We start from the raw sequence: 18,557 nt of genomic DNA on the forward strand, positions 1-18,557 counted from the left end.
ATGTATGCTTGTATATAATTCAATCTGAATAAAGTTTTCGGTTTCTGTTGCAGCAAGTGGGAGTGGATAAAAATGACATTCCTGACATCTCTTATGTAAGTCAACCACAGGACATCTGAGCTTAGTTTTCTAATATCCAAGTCTCCAAGTCGTTTCAATTATGCATATACATTTGTGCATTATAATTAGCTTCTTTTTAACATTACGATGAGATTTTGACATCATGAAATTAATAGCTTTAGAATTTTTATTAAGCAAATTGTTCATTCAACATTTTTCCTAACTGATTGTTGTTATCATAACTCCTCCCTGTGGGGATTCCCAGTGTCTGCACCCCCGCGTGGTGGCTGACCTGGCAGATTCAGACAATGAAGACTGTCCCTTTAAAGACAGCCAGAACGAAGAGCCGGTAACCATAGCGACTGATGTGGGACCCAGTTTGCATCTCAGTGCATTGCTTTTTCCAGTTTGTTCAGACTCCTTTCCTGCCTGAGCTAGTTAGTTACAAAACACAATTTCCTGGAACTGATGGTTTTAGACCTCTCAGAATCACAGTGACTACTGATTTAAGATCAGATTTTGCCCATCCTCTCCTAATAAGTGTTTTATGTGAACAGAGGCAAGCTGATCCTGTTTCTTCCTTGTTATAATACACCGTTTTGTTGGTTTTCTACATATTAAAATGACAGTGAAGTCACACCACAATATTATCATTCAGCATCAGTGTAAAATTAGCCGGAATTAGTCAGAAACAAGCTTAGGCAATGTACTGAAGTGTCAAAGTTTCAGAGTTTGCAGTGGTTGGATGGAAAGTTTTCAAAAATGTGTTCTGGTGTGGTTTGCTCTTAAGATTTGCAGTGGAACTTTGAGAGATATTGACATAAGTTGTGCTCTGATGGTGTTTGGGCTGTCCTCATCATGTGACTTTTTCTCTGCTCATCATATGTGTGTGCTTGATTCTGACATCTTCAGGCTCCCAGCAGTATCCTGGAATCTCTGGAGACACATATGAACAGTCTAGAGGGAAAGAAAGGGTACGAAACTTCTGAACTCACTCTAAATCTCATTAAATGTCAGAGTGGCAGGAGCAGTGGTTCAGATGTTGGGCTTGTAAAGCAAATGTTCCAGACTAATTAGAAAACCTGATAATTATTGTGCTTTTGAAAAAGGCACATAACCACAGATTGCTCCATGGGGACGTTCATTAAAGTTAGTGTACTGTGTGTCCATTTAGATGAAATATGGCTGCTAATAATAAGTAACCATTTTGAGAACTGTTATATGAACTTTCTTTTTGATTTATGTATTTTTTACTCTCCCTGCATTGCACCGTTGGATATCCAGGGAAGGGTGAGTTTGTTTGCTTCAATCATGTTCTTTTTACATGTAGAAAAGAAAATTCACAAATGAGATCTTGTTAATATCCTATTTGGGTTGCACTTCATAATTACATTCATTAATAAACCATTAACAAACGTGCATGCTTAAGTTAGTAGCTCAAAATCCACTGACCATAAAGATACTAAATAATCATTAGTAAACCTTTAATTAACATTTACAATGTATGAATAGTTGCAACTTTAGATTGGATACTGCAAAATATGAACAAATAATTAAAATCAGTTGCAAAGGTCTGTAAAATGTAAAAGCATACATCAACAAACAAACAGTAAATGTGCAGCTTTTACAGACCTTGGTCACTAGTTAGTTAGACATTAATAAATAATTTGTAAACATGGAGTGTTTGAAGGGGTATAAAATATTAATGATCTCTAAAACATTTGTAAATGTAAAAAGTGCATGAGCTCATTTATAAAAAAAATATTATGAAAAAGTTTAATAACATTTATAAGCATTCAAATGTACATTAAAAAATGATAATTTAATCATTATATAACATTTGTAATAAAAACAAACATTTGTAGATGTTAAAAAGTGCAAGTCATATATGAATGAAAGCTTAATAACGTTTGTAATTATTTGAATTTAGATTACATAATGTTTAACAGATCATTAGTTAATGTTAGTTAATAGTAAATATTAACAAGCACATTATCTCATATTTCTATCTGAATACACATTAACTAATAATCTGTTAAGCATTAAATAATGTTTGTTAATGATTAATTAATGAAAGTTATGGTAAATTGTTACCCTTATTTGTTTATCCTAGACAGCAATGACATTAAATAGAGAACAAATAGAGACTTTTGATTAAGTATCATGTTACTCATGAGTCACGTGTGAGATTACCAGGGTCTTTTCTTCTGAGAATTTTCAGAAGAGATCTCAAACCTGTGATATATCAAGATTTGCCAAGATACCAAAGTCTCCAATCAAATGTCAGATTTCAATATGAACTCAAACATTTCTCATCAAATTAACTGAGCTATGCTATGCATCCACATTAATCTTATAGCTCTTATAACTCTTACTATGTGTCAACATTGGTCTCAATTGGGTCTGATTTATTTATCAAAGTTAAAGAAATAGTTCTCGTAAAAATTTTAATTCTCATATCATTTACTCAACCTTATGCCATACCGGATGTGTATGACTTTCTTTCTTCAGAAGACCACAGATGAAGACTTCTCAGCTTGTTTGGTCCATACAATGCAAGTGAATGGGTGCCAAGATTTTAAAGCTCCAAATATCACATAGGTCAGCATAAAAGTAATCCATATGTCTCCTGTGGCTAAATCAATGTCTTCAGAAGTGATTTGATAGGTGTGGGTGAGGAACAGGTCAAGACACCTGGAGTCTTATGCATTTTTTTATGCTGCTTTTATGTGCTTTTTTGAGCGTCAAAATTTTGGCACACCCATTCACTTGCATTTTATGGACATACTGTACAGAGCTAAAATGTTCTTCTAAAAATCTTCATTTGTGTTCTGCAGAAGAAAGAAAATCATACACATCTGGGATGGCATGAGGGTGAGTAAATGATGAGAGAATAAAAATTTTGGGGTGAACTATTCCTTTTATACTTAAAAACATTAAGCCATTAAGAGCAAAACAACAAATATGACGCCATTAAGAAAAAAATAAATAACCAATAAGTCTAAAAGAACATTTGATCCATAAGATTATCCTATATAAGATCTTCTGCTCACTTTAGTTTTTTATTTTCTCTCCAATGTTTCTGATAGGTCACCCACAAAGGTAAGGAATTGATTTTACATGATACATTTTTTTTAACACATACAAATAGAATGACGTTACTATAAATACATTTTTGCTAAATTATTTTTACATGGCCCATTGTACATATCGCGGCAGTTTCTTGGTGAAACTAACACTAGATACGCTACAACAATAATAACTTATATTCCTTTTCACACAAATCACGAGTAAAATGGCAGATTATCAGTTCATAATCACTTACTCTTCACCTTATTCCTCACACAATGCTATCATATGACATCAAAACACTTTTACTATATTGCATGTTTTGTATTTACAAGCTTGTTCTAGTGTGATTAGATAGGTAGCTCAACTGATAGAGAGTTGCACTTGCGATGCAAAGGACTGTGGTACTAGTCCTGAAGAGCATGCAAGTCGGCACTTTGCCAAAAGTGTTATAGAAGCACTACAAAATTATGGGTTGCTTCAGCAATTGCATTTTAATCGTTTAGGTTTAGGGTAGGGAGGTAGGTTTTGTTGAATTATAACTTGATCCTTAACCTTAAACAACTCATCTGTTTGGGAGAAAATTACCCCGCTTTAAGCGCCACACAGTGAACATTTCACCTTGGAATTTGAGTAAGGAAACACATAATGTAATTTAGCAAAAATGCCACCACAATCATGCAATTTTCATGAGATCAGGCTCAGACTCAGCGCACTACTCTATTTGGTATTAGGGATCGCCCTCCAATAATGTGTCTCCGACCTCCACTCCCGCCAAATCCTCTGCTGCCGTACCCACTCTGGAGCCGCCACCCACTGAGGCAGCATCCGCTGCTGAGACTGCCACTGAGTGAGTGACCTGTTTCACCACCCTTCACTTCCTATCTGATAACAACTAAATTATTGCTAATCAGAACAATAGTCCCAATATCTGACCTTACAACTTTATTTCATATGGTCACTTATTCTCCGTCTTTTTGTAGTTCTCTGTTGGATCTGGACCCGTTGTCTTCCTCTGGACCTTCTGCAGGTGGCGCATCAGCTGCTCCCACATCCTGGGGAGGTAAAAAACATAATAGTCAGACAAACACACTCGTTCAAACACACCCTAAACATCTTACCTTCGACCGGTAATTAAACGTACTCCTTTTCTCTTTCTTCCTGTCTTTGTTATGGACTTCACACAACAGATCTGCTGGGGTCAGGTATGTGCCGAAGACTTTTTGTTTGTTTTTTTACATTTGTTTTAATGTCTTAAATGTCTCATCCACCTTCTTGAACGTTTTAAACACTTGTTACAGTTTATCTGGCGAATTGATATTAAGTTATAACAATTGTGTGTGATGTATATCCAACCTAGTCTCCTAAAACCCATTTAGAGTGTGAACCCATTTCTATCCCTCTGTCTTGGCTCAGTTGAATCTCTTTTTCTTTCTGTCTCTCTTCTGCTCTTGCCCTCTCCTTTTGGTTCTCTCTTTCTTGGTTATCTTTTTATTTACTTTGCGGTTTATATTGTTCATCTGGGGGCGTGGCTATGCAGAAATAGGTTCCCTTACTACAGAGACTCTCCTTCCTGACTCAACCCCTGCCGTAGACTCCGCCTCCTCAGCCACGCCCACCACAGCTGCAGAGGCAGCCGTTTCTTTGGCTCCTCCTCCTTCCGCTGCCGGTGCTTCCTCCGGCTCAGCGGATCTCCTCGGAGGTCAGTAGTGACGTTTTTATGTTTCTTCCTTAAGAAGATGTTTCTGGGAGAAAAGGCTGTGCCACATTCTGAAACAGAGAAACATCCCAGCACACAGTAACAGTTCAGATCAAAATATGAACATTACACTGTGTGTGCTGCTTCATTTGTCTGCTGTCACCATTGCTCCATTTTTGTGCCCTGCTCCGTTAGAAATACAGAGCACCACAATTCCTTTTCTGTTACACTTTTGTATTTTCTGTTTGACATTCTTGTGCACTTCAATGCTCCACCAGGTCTTATTTATTAAAACTACATTTATGATGGATAATCAGTTTAATATTCTTATGTGTAATCTACAGTTTTTTTAAATCAGTGCATGCCAAACTGTTTAAAATCAACATGAAATCAAAAGTGACCCTTTTTACTTTCGTAATACACGTTTTCTGGTCTTATTATGATCCTATCAACCAGGTAAAACAGTGCCCATCCACATTTTCAGCAGTCTTAGTTCCAGTAGTATTTGTTCCATAATTTTTTTCCATAGGGATTTCCTAAAAAAGCATTCTAAGCCATGAACCAAACCAACCAGCTCCGAGGTGAATTCCAACATTACAAGCTCTGACTGAGACAAAGGTATAAGACTGTGTACTTAAAGTTTTTACCAATGCAATAAACTACAATACTTAATCAAATAATGATTTTTTTTCTAAATATGAACAATGTAAAAATATTAAACTTTTGATTTAAAGTAGGGCTGTCAGTCGATTACATGCATTTTTTTTTTAGTTAATCGTGATTAATGGCAGATTTTGTAAATGCTGAAAATTGACACCATATATTATTATTTTCTAATCAAAATGCATTTATTTCCATCTTAGGCAAGAAATCAAAACAATATGTAACAATAACATTTTCCAAACAAATCCTTCCACAGTATAAAGATAAAATTGCAATAAGATATCATCAATTCAAGTAACATTAAACGTTTCCCAGAGTCTAAGTGGGAGGTTGAATTATTGAAAGAATTAGTCCCCATAGGTTGAGTATTCACTCGTATTTTCATTCATTTTATATTTCTATATTCATAATTTTACTTTTGAAATATTCATGTCATAAAATTATTTATGCATTTACAACTGCTGTGTAAAAGATTTATTCCTGCTCTGTGCAAATACATCTAACTGCCATTCACATGCGTCTTCTGTGCCACCTTTGCTGTGTAAAAATGGCTTTATTCCACATAGGTTTAGTATTCATTGCAAAGGGCATTAAATCTCTTAAAATCTCCATAATATTAATCTGCCAATAGACTGTGACTATCCGCTTTCTTACAGCAATCGTGAAGCTGCATTCGTGATTCGCATCAGAGCGTCAACGCCAGCGTCCAGCGCCGCTTTGAACTCCACGGGAAAAGCAGAGTGATAGTTAAGACTTGATATGCTTCTGTGGTAATTAAATTGTGCATTACAGAGGCTGAAAATACTTGATTTCTATCACAAGTCCCATCTGGGATCGTTTTGTACATTAAATAATAGTGCTAAGAGCTCCTTTCTCCATTTTATCGCTGACAGGGAAGTGCTGTTGTGGTGTGTGCTTCAGTGTAATGACTCCGGGTGGACACATTACAAAGATTCCACCCTCCCAATAAGTGTTTATGCTGGTTTGTGCTGTATTAACGGTAAATGCATTAATTGCGATTAAGAATGTACGAATGAAAAATGTACGTATTCAACTTTTTTAATGAATCATTTGCGATTACGTGCTAATTTACAGTTGTTGATCATAATTATAGACATAAAAATATAACATTTTATTGCAAAATAGTAATATATTTATAAATATTGTAGTTTGAGTGTGTATTGAGACCGACTCATTCACACTAAAGTGGCCGGTCGCTGCAGAGATGGTTTGGTGTGATTTGTTTGCCATGAATCTCTGATTGGTTGATCTTTCTCTTCAGGATCATGGGTAGTGCAGTTCTTTACCAGGAAATCCGCTATTAAACACGATTTCTAAAAATGTAGGTTGAAGTTACACAGACCGATGGCTTCAAAAGAAGCATATACCATCGATTTACAAGCTCTGAGCTCACAGTTGGCCTGTCTTTACAGGTTTTAAAAATATAAATAAAGAAAATACAAATGAATTTGTCTATGGAGAAAATGAATGGAATTTTTACTTCCGGAACTAGACTGTTGCGCTCTATTAGTGGCAATGCCTTTTTAATATGTTGGGATGTGGAGAGTGAAGTCCCTCCCTAAGATGTCACATTACGGAAGTAAAGGGGTTTTGAATGTTATTTTATTTTGACTATTAGAGAAAGGGTCATAATTATTTATGTAGAAAATGTATTTTTAGTAAGACCTATATGAAACATAGCTTTAAAGATTTTAAATTACTTTCAAACTCTTTGCATGACACTGACGTTTGTCCTTTCTCTCTCCATGCTGTTATCTACTCTATCTCTCTATTTCCTTTTCTTCTTTTCTTTTTCTTCCTGTACCACTCCTATCCTCTGGCCCTCGTGTGCGATACCCCAGATGTGTTTGCGGCCCCTGCAGCTGAATCAGCTTCTGCTACAGAGGGTGGGGCCGCAGCATCCACTCCCACCCCTGCTTCCGAGGGCACAGCTTCAACCGGTGGGTGATGGCACTGTGCATATGTGTGTGCGAGTGTGTGTGTGTGTGTGTGTTGCATTGGCTACATGTGGTGCAAAGTGGACCAGACATTATACTGATGAATGTCAAAAGTCTGATTACGGGAAACCATAGTCCCTCTTCTACAGGCTCTTGTACTAAAGTAATTTCCTTGGGTAAGTTGTTCTTCTGTTCTGTTGAGTTTTCTCTCTGAATTGGCATTGGTGTTGCCATGACTATTGCCATCTTTGATGCTAGGGCAATGGTCTTTGAACATTGAAGTTCTGTTCTCTGGGGCACATAAGCAGATGTCGACTCATTATAGACGCAACGCTCACTGTTACTGACAGAACTGACTCTAACTTCTCTCAGTGAACCGTCTAGAATTTATTATTCTATTTTCTTTTTCTGTTTCTCTTTCCTCCTTTTTTAAAGTTACAATCTGTGGGCAACTCTATATAATATATAATATCATACAGTGAGCCTGAAAGATGTTTTTAAGCACTCATCCTCTTTGCTAGATCCCTTCACTCGAGCGGCTGGTACTGCTGTTGAAACCTCCCTTCAATTGGATCTATTCTCAAAGCAACCAGTAGATGACTGTAACTCCTTCTTTAACTCAGTGGTGCCTCCTACTGTTCAGACACCTGCCACCACCAGTATTGTAGCCCCAGCTTCTACCCCAGCCCCGACGACAGACCTGTTCGCTGGTAAACCCCCTTTAGGCATCAACATGCTCTACGCAAGAGAGCAAACATAAACGTGAATGCTTTTCCAATGCACTGTTGTAGCACCTTGTAGCAGTGCTGAGAAATCAATGCACACTTGCATTGTGTTGTGAATTGCGTTCTAACTAGGGCTGCACAATTATGACATAATTAATAATCTTTTTTTTTTTTCATTCCCATTTCTCCCAATTTGGAATGCCCACTGCTTCCCACTACTTAGTAGGGCCTCATGGTGGCACAGTTACTCACCTCAATCTGGATGGTGGAGGACAAGTCTCAGTTGCCTCCGCTTCTGAGACCATCAATCCATGCATCTTATCAAGTAGCTCGTTGTGCATGACACCGTGGAGACTCCGCATGTGGATTCTATTCTCCGCGATCCATGCACAACTTACCACATGCCTCATTGAGAGCAAGAACCACTAATCGTGACCATGAGGAGGTTACCCCATGTGACTCTACCCTCCCTAGCATCTGGGCCAATTTGGATGCTTAAGAGACCTGGCTGGAGAGTTACTCAGCATACCCTGGATTTGAACTTGCGACTTCAGGGGTGGTAGTCAACGTAGTCTCGCTGAGCTACGCAGAACCCAAAATTCATAATAGTTGATTATTTCCCTTGAACTTGTATTCACGATTATTATTGTCTTTTAACTGAATTAAATACATTTTTAATGAGTTCACTGGTTCATATAGTCCTGGAGTGTAACTGTCCATAATGGAGGGGCTCAAGCACAGGACATTAGCCCACTTAAACGTGACGAAATAAATAGAAATCTTTGATGCAGTAGATTTAAATGGAATGCTGTAAGCATCCGTTTTCACGATTAGTTAATCATGGCAGCCGTAATTCTAATTTGCTAACTTTTTTGATTAATTGTACAGCCATAGTTCTAACATTTTGGCAAAAAATAACATGTGAGTTTCAATAGCGAGAAGCATTTGCATTCACATTCTTGCGTAGAGTATATATACCGTATATACTCTTGAACATACTACACATCAGGTGGTTTACTTTGGATAAGTTTGAACTATTTTTCTTGTGTTTGATTGGTTTGATTTGTGTTACCCATCCCTTAGACTTTTATGTATCATTACATGTCTGTATATCTGTCTGTGCATATGCATTCTTGTCTGTAGGTTTTTTTGATACCATGCCAGATTCATCTGTTCCCAAAACAGACCCTAATCCCGGTCTAGACCTGTTTTCAGCAGGTACACGCTGCACTGCATCCATCCTCTAACTCTGTCAGTTTCTTGTACATTGCTGACCCCCCCCTCCCCATTCTGTCCTTGGCTATTCAAGGTGAGCCAAAAATGCTTCTCTCCTGAGGCAGCCAAAGGAAATGTCCAACACACTCACTCCGCTTTCTCCCACTCCTTGAGGCCCTTAATTCTCACTCTGTCTGTCTCTTGAAACATCTCCAAGATCCATTTGTTACATTTTGCTTCATTCCTTTTTAATATCCTCTATTACCCTTTGCCCGTATCTGATTTCACATTTCTAAATCTATAAATAGAAAACAAGTTATTTTAGTGGTTCTGTGCTACAAACCAATGCATCTCCCAACTTCAGTGTGATTGCATTTTCCTAAATACTTAGTGTTTATTTTACACGTGTAGTAAAGATAAGCATAAATTCATCTAAACCCTCCTCCGTCTGCATCAGATGTGTTTCGTCCACCTGCTCCTGCTCTATCTGCCCCCATGAGCTGGCCTGACAACGGGGCATCTCTGAACCTGTTTGGGGGTTGGTAACTACCCCAGTCTGAATGATTTGATGTCCTTGGTTGCACAAATGGTTTGAGTGGATTCTGTTATTGTGAGATAAAGCTGCTCTGAAGGTGGATGGGCATCATAAAGAGGTTATGGTAGAGTTATCTGACTTAAAAGAAAATAAGAAAAGAGACTTTAATCTTGAGTGTGTGTTTGTTTGTGCTGGTTTGTGTCCTTTTATCTCTAGGAGTGATAACATGCGCTCTATCTCTTTTTCTCTCTACATAAAGGCTTTGTCTCACTCTAAACTTTTTTACCCTCATGCTGCATGGATGTTTTCTCTGGTTATGGTTGGACGGGTTTCCTTCAGACTCTGCAGGTGCTACTGAGGCCAAACCAGCTGCTCCGCCCTCAGTGTCTACAGGAGGTAATCTGATGTCAGGTAAATCATCTGCACCCCTCTGTGACCACCTCCGTCATTCTGTACATCATTTTCTACTTTTCATTGGTTTATTGTACTCAGATTTCTGTCCGGTGTTCAAAACATTCACATCATAGTCCACAGCATGGAAATGGTTTTATTTTACATGACCGTTGGGAAATAAAACACAAATGAGATTGGAGTTGTTTCTCCTAGACATCATTGAGATTAAATGGAAAGAAAATTGAGATTTGTGCTTGAGCCTCCTGCTTCTCAGATTTCCCCCTGAGAAAAACATCCCAGTAATCTCGCTAGAGTTTCAGAAGAGATCTCAACAGTGTGTGCTCAGATTTACCAAGATACCAAAGTCATTATCAAAGAATCAAAAGTCAGATATTTCAATATGAACTAAAACATTTATCATCAAATTCTTCCAAGACCAAATTTTCCAGGCAATGCTTTATAGCATTACATTTTTACTGTATGTCACGTTTGTGTATATTTTCTTTAGTCCAAGTAATATTAGGGGAAACATCTGAGACAAAGTAGATACCTATATCAAACAACTGAGAGCTCAGTTAAGTCTCCTGAGATATGAAAGAGCAACCTTTGAGCAATATAAATTTATCTGGGTCATTTTAACATAGTAAACACGTGAATATGTGTGTTGAAACACCTCTCAGTGTTGTGTATGTGCTGTTGTTGGCATATTGAGTTTCTGGAAGTGTTGCTTCTCAGATGTGCTGATATTTACGTGTTGAAATGAGATCTGTCTTGTTCCATCTGTTTCTCACATGTGTGCCATTTACATTCATCTCTGCCCTACATGGACTGAAAATGCCTTTTTCCCAATGGCTTACTACTTAATTCTGCTTTCTCTCATTTACTCACTATCTCTCTCTATATTCTGCTCATTTGATCTGTTTCTTCTGTGGGATGACACTCTCTTCTTTTTTTATCATGTTCTCTTTCACATGTTTTTCCCCCATTTCCATTCTTTTATCATTTTATTCTTCATTTTCCTTCTCTTCTCTCTCCCTCCATCTGGCTCTTGGGTCATTGCTTGCTCCCTGCTGTGCTACTGGTGAGTTATGATGCTCTACACAGCTGCTATTCGGATGGATGGATGGATGGATGGATGGAATTATCGTTCGATCTCTATTCCAGTTGGTTAAAGTTCATTGCAAAAAATAAAACAGAAGTAAATTGAGTTCTTAAGAAATATTTTGCATCATGTTTATGCAGATGCCACTTGCTTTTTATATTTTGTTCCTAGTCCACTTACATTGTAAGTGTGGATTTAATGTCCAAATACGTTTTTTTAATTTGTGTAACACACTGATATTTGAAATATCAGCGCTCACTAAGAGCTGAAGAGTAGTATATTTTTATTTAGGCATTTCGTTCATGCTTAATATGTTTATGGTGAAATGAATGTGGGTTTGTTGTGATCATAGAGTCCCAAAGTTGTACTCCAATAAGCGTGATGTTGTGTGTGTCTGTGTGCGTTGTCTTATAACTTGCCTGCAATCGTGCTCTCTTTCTTCCTGCTGTCATCTTGACAATGCTTTCCTTTGTTTGTTGCCATGGCGATGAGGGCATTCAGTTTAGCCCCAGTTTCTTTACTTTTACTCTGTTACTCAAAATCTCCCTTTTCTGGCTCATTGTCTCTCTTAATTCATACTCTCCTTTGAAGCCTTCGATGGATTTGGTGATGTGCTCATGCCAGCAATGGCCCCCCAGGCAGCTGGGGCCTCCTCGCCTGTCAAACCCATGGGAAACCTGGACTCAGTCATGGCCAACATGGCCAGCAGTACGTGAACATCCACTTTCAATTTAATCAAGTTCTGATTTGGTGGTCTATAAACTCTCAAATCATAGCCAAAATAAAAAGGTCACAAATGTCTAGATAGATTGCCTGTAATCTGCAGAATCCAACATGTGTATTTATGTGCTTTCAGATTTGACAATGGGAAACCAGAAACCGTAAGAATACAGTAACTTCCTTTCTCCCACTTTCACCTTATTCTTTTCCCTCTTTGACAAAAAATTATTACATTGTTTATTTGTTCCTCCTGTATTTCTATCTCTTTCTTGCTCTCAATTCCTAGGGGTGAAGCAGCTGGAGGGGTGAACTGGCAAGCGCAGGTACCCACTGCTAGCTGGGGCGTAACCATGGTAAATGTTGTGTTGTTCTGTAGACGTGGAGCATGTGGATGGAGCCGTATGGCTTTGAGCAGCATGGCGTGAAGCCAATCACAAGCTTCCTCTTCTCCCTAAATCTTTTTTAGCTCCTGTCAGCTCAATGGATAGGACTAAATGCAGAGCTTCCTCACTAGAGTTTTTTTGCATTTGTATACATTGCTTTCGAACACACATGGACATGTTAGGATTGAAAAGTGAAACAGTACATTTTTTTAACACTGTAACTGAATGAACTTCACTGGTGTCCTAGATAATTACCAGTAGTTACAAACTACATGGAAGTATCAAACTTTATAGGAACATTTACATTTATGCATTTGGCAGATGCTTTTATCCAAAGCGACTTACAGTGCACTTATTACTGGAGTTAAGTGCCTTGCTCAAGGACACAATGGTGGTGGCTGTGGGGATCGAAACAGCGACCTTCTGCTGAACAATTTAGTGCTTTAGCAAACTACGCCACCACCACTCCGAATAGTTATACATAAAAAAATGTCACTTTTACTCACCCTCATGCTTTTCAAAATATGTATGAATTTCTTTCATCCACGGAACACATAAGTAGCTATTGCAACTACTGTTATGATGCTTTTATGTTTTTATTTTTGGAGGTCAATAACATTCGACCCCATTTATTTTCATTGTATGTAAAAGAGCAAGATAAACATAATGCTGTTGGTTTCCTCACAAGAAAGAAAGTCATGCATTTTTAAGGAAAATTATGTATTTGAATTCATAAAACTGACCTTAAACTTCCATTTTTTAGAACAACAATTGAATGGCATTCAGAAGATGGATGCATTCAGAAGTTCTTGCTTTAAACCAGAGCTAGTTTATTTGCTCACTTTGCAGCTCTTTTCTACACCGCCAGCCATATAAATGCATGCACAACATATTTATTAAAACACACATAAAATAGATCAAATGACTTTAAGGTTCAAATCCTTTTTAAAAGCTGCATTCGAGCACATAGATTCCCCTCTGTCTCTGTGTGTGTGTGTGTGTGTGTGTGTGTTTGTCTGTGGTAGAGCCATATTATACTATGTTGTTCTGTCCTAATGTCTTGCCCCCCTGATCCCTCCCACCCAACTAGACTTCCCCTCGCGGGGTCTCTCCTGTCATGGGATCCCAAACAATGTTTTGCATGGTAAGAGTGTGTGTTTATGTGTATGTCTGTATAGGCGTACTGTACGTGTTTGTGTCTTACTGTGTCTGGCTTGCACTCACAGTCTGGAGCTGCTCCTATGATGCCCGGTTCACCGATGAGGCCACAACTTCTTGCCGCCGGAGCCCCTGGACAACCGGTATAAAACACAGAAACAACTCACTTTCAACTGCTTTTATTTTCAGCAAACTTAACATTTATAAATATTTGTATGAACATAAAAGATTCAACAACTAAGACATAAACTGAACAAGTTTCACAAACATGTGACTAACAGAAATTTAGTTAAAAGAAAGTTAAAATATTTTCAACTTTGACCCCATTGCTGCTGTCCATTCCAAGTGTCAGCCAATGATTACCGGCTGGTTTTGCAAGGTACAACTTAACACAGAAGTGATTTTTCCACAAGATTTACCTCACTGATGTCTTTTAGAGTTCAAAGCACCAAGAAATATTATAAAACTGTCAAACTTTATGGATATATATTGAAAAAATGTATGTCTTTTATTAATACATATTTAACGACATTTAACTACGCCTGGCTAGCAAGAGGTGTGCACAGTAAACATTGAACACAGAAAAAAGTCCTGGCAATTGCTATGATACATTCATTTCAGATGTTAAAGTCTTATGATGATCTTGGTGAATTCAAAATTGCTCAAGAACTGAAGTCTCTGGATGCTTGGAAACAATATGGTATATATTTATGCAGAAGCTATTTGTACTCCTATTTAAATTCTAGCATACAGTATAGGGGCATCACTGCAGTGTGTTTATTGTGTTCATTTAGAGTCCCACAGACACCAACCCTTAACTTCCCTTACAAAAATGAACTATGGTTTTACTACATTAACCATAGTATCACCATGGTATTTTGTTGAAAAATCATAGTAACCACAAAAGTAAACATGTCTACTATATTAACATCATATTACTGTAGTAACACAACAAGTTAATTGCATTTAATCATGGTTACTACAATATTACTGTCGTGGCTACTCTTACCTGGATCAAGTAGTATTAAAGAAATATTAATAGCGGAGACAGGAAACAGGATGGGAAAAAAGTGGGCCAATAGGTGAAATCGAATCTTGGTCATTCGCACGGAAAAAGCACAGCCACACTGTCGGAACAGCCCACGCAAATGCAATGACGCTGGGGTACATTTTGTCTTCAATTTCTATGTTTCCACCAGACTATTGGAGTGCAAATGCAATTCAAAAACACTCTTCATAAAGTTCTACAGTTTATAAATATTTTGTTGCTTTCTTCACTAAAAGACATTTGTGAGGTAAAAACGTGTGTGAAAATCACTTTTCTGTGAAGTTGGACCTATCATTGTAAAGACTATATAAACTACCTGGTTAATCATTGGCTGACACTTCGAAAGATCAGCGGCAATGGGGTCATGAAATGATTTGAAGTTTAAGGGGCAACGCTGATGCTTCACTCCATAAACTTGAATATATTCGGCAGCACTGCCATGAATCATGTGAAAGCCCCTTTACGTAGACAGTGCATTCACCAATAAAGCTGTGCTTGCACTCTTCAGTCCCTGCTTGTGTGTTTCTCCACAGATGTCTCCAGGAATGGCTCAAAGTCCCAGGAAGCCTCCTCCTCCTAAAGACCCTCTTGCTGACCTCAATATCAAAGACTTTATGTAGACGAGCAGCCGGTGTAAGTTTAACGGCACCTATATCACATATATAGTTTCCTGTGAAGTTCAATTAAAACATTTATTAATTTCTCACTGGAAATAGAAGGTGAGGTCAAGCACCCAGTGTGCTCTGTTGCATACTATACAATGTACACAGGGCTGGACTGGACTGGGAAGAGAAATTGGCCTGGGATTTTACATGGCAACTGCCCCAACTGTTGAGCTGTGAGGGCTGTGCAAATGTTGTTTGGGGGGGGGGGTGTTCACTGTTCTTTTCTGCATATCACAGCACCGTTTTGTGGTCCGTTCTGCATAACGCAGCGGCTCAATGTTGCTTATCATGGCCCATTCGGCACGTTTCACGGTCGAACCACCGGCCCGCTCGGTTCTCCCAATGGCCATTCCACCCCTGATCGGCCCAATAGTGCGTCAACCCACCGGGAAAATACCCAGTATGCCAGATTACCAGTCCAGCCCTGACTGTACTACATATATAGTGCTGGGTACAAATGGATTACATGTTAATCAGTCCCAGATAACAATTCAGAGTTAATCTATGTGTATATTCTGCAAAAATCCTGGAAGTAGTATGATATTCCAAACATAATCACAATTTTTTTTCACTGGAATTGGGCTACTTTTTGTTTTGAAGGTGTGCCTAGAAATGTGAAAACCCTTTTCTTTTTTTCTTTTGCAGTTGTCACAATTAATGTGCGGCCCTGATGAAAAAGATGTGTGTACTCTCTCTTCTGTTCATCAGATTCAGGGCCCAGAGTCCCTCTTTTTTCTCGGTCTCTATCCCTTCCTCTCTGTCTGTTGTTGTAGCACAAACCGTGAACGTGACGAAGTACATGTGTGTATGTGTGTTTGTATTTCAATGTTCTCAGTTACTTCAGATCTATATATTTAAAAAATACAATGAAAAATGAAGAGTAATGGAAGATGCATTCTTGAACAGGCATCTGCAGGTCTCTTAACGATAGATGTGCATTCATTTTTCCTGGCTCGCTTTCCATGGGAAATCCAATCAAAAGTGTGACGTTTTCTGTGGAAAATGGTTTTTGCTGTGGTAAATATCACTGGGCTGATATATGTCATCATCATCACTCAAGTATTAATCATATTTTGATCATAGAACTTTTTCTGTGGTCACACATGAACAATTATCAGTGTATTACAAGTGAAGCTAGTGTCTCATGCACTGTTTTTGTTTTTATCAATGCCCTAATTTCATTCGTTTTTCATATCTATTGATTGTGAGTTACATGCAACATGTGACTAATGAAAATACATATGCATTTTAGAATATTTTAATGAAAGATTGTTTTGAATATCCTTAGTCTTTATTTTGAGATAAAAAGTTGAATATATTTTATGTATGTCTCAAGTTTACTTTGCATACTACATGGCTAGTTAGTAATCCCATTTGTAAAAAAAAATAAAAAATATCAGTCTACATCACAAGGAACATAGGCACTCTCTGAGCCAATAGTCAAATGTGCTACTCGGTGGTCAATCCTGTGTTACGATAAATAAGCATGCAATTCCTCTGTTGTCCAAAGGAGATGCTATTGATTAGATTCTGTCAGCAGCAGGTTCACTCCAGTAGTTCATGGTACTTCTTGATCATCAGTCTTATTGATCAATAGGACTGAATATTACTGGCTGTGTAGGGTTCTGTTGCATTGCAATTAACTGTACTGAAAAAGTATACCAATTCTGTTCACTGCAAGGGATATCAAAGGGACAAACAGCAGCCTGTTACGACAGTATTGCATTTTATTAATGGCTGTCTTTTTTATTATTATTATTTTATTTTGAAAATTTCTTGATACATTTTATTTTTGGCTGGAAATACTCCCTCTGGCCTTCCCCCACTTTTGTGCATGTTAGTCCTGTTGAAATGCAATAAACAGTGAGCTGAAAAGTCAATGAGTGATTATTGGGTTAAGTGTCCTACATTCATGAATGCTATGAATGGTAATAATTCACTTCCGAAAAATGTACGTGCCACCACCGGGCAGGTGCCTATGTCGCCCATGCCTAAATCCGCCACTGCATACGCATTTGTTTTATATGCCTAATCAAAATTACTCATATTTATCATGTACACCTGTCGTGGTCCGAGAGTTGCTCTTTTCTCTGTCTAAACTCCGCCCTCTCTAGGCAATGCATCAATCTAAACAATAAATAAATAAATAAATGCATCACATTTCAGCATACACAGTGATATGACTGAAGCCATTTGCATTTTTTTCTATGAAACTATACAGATATTTAGAGGTGAGACTATTATCAAATAAAATTATTTGCATTTTGTATAATTTATATGAATTCGTTATGATTACTGCCTTGTTGTAATAGTTGTCAGTTAGTTCAAGCGCATCATTGTATGTCATGAAGGTGCAAATCTACTAATATCATATTTACATTACTTACGACACGCCGTCTTTGACATGCACATTTTTGGAAGATCTGAGACGCATGGTGAAGAGAAATCATAGGAATACCAAATATACTTCCGCATACGATTGTTTCATTCAATCTTTTGTCGGTTAAAATGTCGTTCTCAGTCAATGACGAGATACATACTGTCATCTGCTGTCTGGGAGGTGTCAATTAAACATTAATCCACGCCATGAATTTACTTTTTATAAAATTGTTGTCAATATTGATAATTGTCAATTATCAAATGTATATAATTATTGTATTATTATAGGCTACAACTACTTTTACTTACTATTTTCATAACCATGTTGAACCTTTTGTATATTTTTTTAATGGAAAATTTTTACTGCTATTGCTTTTTAGCAGAAACTATTTAGCAGAGACGGGCCACTTCTATTAAAATGAGTGGGAGAAATAGAGCTGTTCTGGTTGTAGTCCAAAAACCACAATGGGCTCCCTCTGGATTTTCCTGTGAGTTTTTATAATGGGGGTTTGAACCTTATGTGTAATATAAGGTCTGTGGTAAACATTTCTTGATGATCCGTGGACACTTTGTTCTAAAAAATAAATGAAACACAGTCATATTTCAAATGTAAATTTTAAAGCCGTATTGAATTTCATACTTAAAAAAAAAACACACGGCGGCTTCAAATTTCACATTTGATGTATGACTGTGTGTAGTTTATTTTGTAGAACAAAACATCCACGTATCACCAAGTAATATTTACCACAGACCTTATTTAACACATAAGTTTAAAAACCCATAGG

At 37.7% G+C, this 18,557-nt stretch overlaps 1 protein-coding gene across 1 annotated transcript in view; it reads left to right on the forward strand.

The window, feature by feature from the left end:
* snap91b (synaptosome associated protein 91b) overlaps positions 1 to 17,657 on the forward strand; it is a 28,088-nt gene extending 10,431 nt beyond the window's left edge. Inside the window, exons 8-23 of the mRNA XM_052119011.1 lie at positions 54 to 95; positions 973 to 1,034; positions 1,345 to 1,350; positions 3,150 to 3,162; positions 3,864 to 3,979; positions 4,113 to 4,192; positions 4,320 to 4,334; positions 4,670 to 4,831; positions 7,354 to 7,452; positions 10,264 to 10,335; positions 12,011 to 12,127; positions 12,276 to 12,300; positions 12,426 to 12,492; positions 13,749 to 13,823; positions 15,262 to 15,361; positions 16,039 to 17,657. Coding sequence (XP_051974971.1) covers positions 54 to 95; positions 973 to 1,034; positions 1,345 to 1,350; positions 3,150 to 3,162; positions 3,864 to 3,979; positions 4,113 to 4,192; positions 4,320 to 4,334; positions 4,670 to 4,831; positions 7,354 to 7,452; positions 10,264 to 10,335; positions 12,011 to 12,127; positions 12,276 to 12,300; positions 12,426 to 12,492; positions 13,749 to 13,823; positions 15,262 to 15,348 — 1,038 coding nt within the window. The 3' untranslated portion in view covers positions 15,349 to 15,361; positions 16,039 to 17,657. The remainder of the gene's footprint in view (positions 1 to 53; positions 96 to 972; positions 1,035 to 1,344; positions 1,351 to 3,149; positions 3,163 to 3,863; positions 3,980 to 4,112; positions 4,193 to 4,319; positions 4,335 to 4,669; positions 4,832 to 7,353; positions 7,453 to 10,263; positions 10,336 to 12,010; positions 12,128 to 12,275; positions 12,301 to 12,425; positions 12,493 to 13,748; positions 13,824 to 15,261; positions 15,362 to 16,038) is intronic.
* The last annotated feature ends 900 nt before the right edge of the window (positions 17,658 to 18,557 follow it).

Source organism: Xyrauchen texanus, chromosome 45, assembly GCF_025860055.1.
Source record: "Xyrauchen texanus isolate HMW12.3.18 chromosome 45, RBS_HiC_50CHRs, whole genome shotgun sequence".
NCBI classification, from domain to species: Eukaryota; Metazoa; Chordata; class Actinopteri; order Cypriniformes; family Catostomidae; genus Xyrauchen; species Xyrauchen texanus.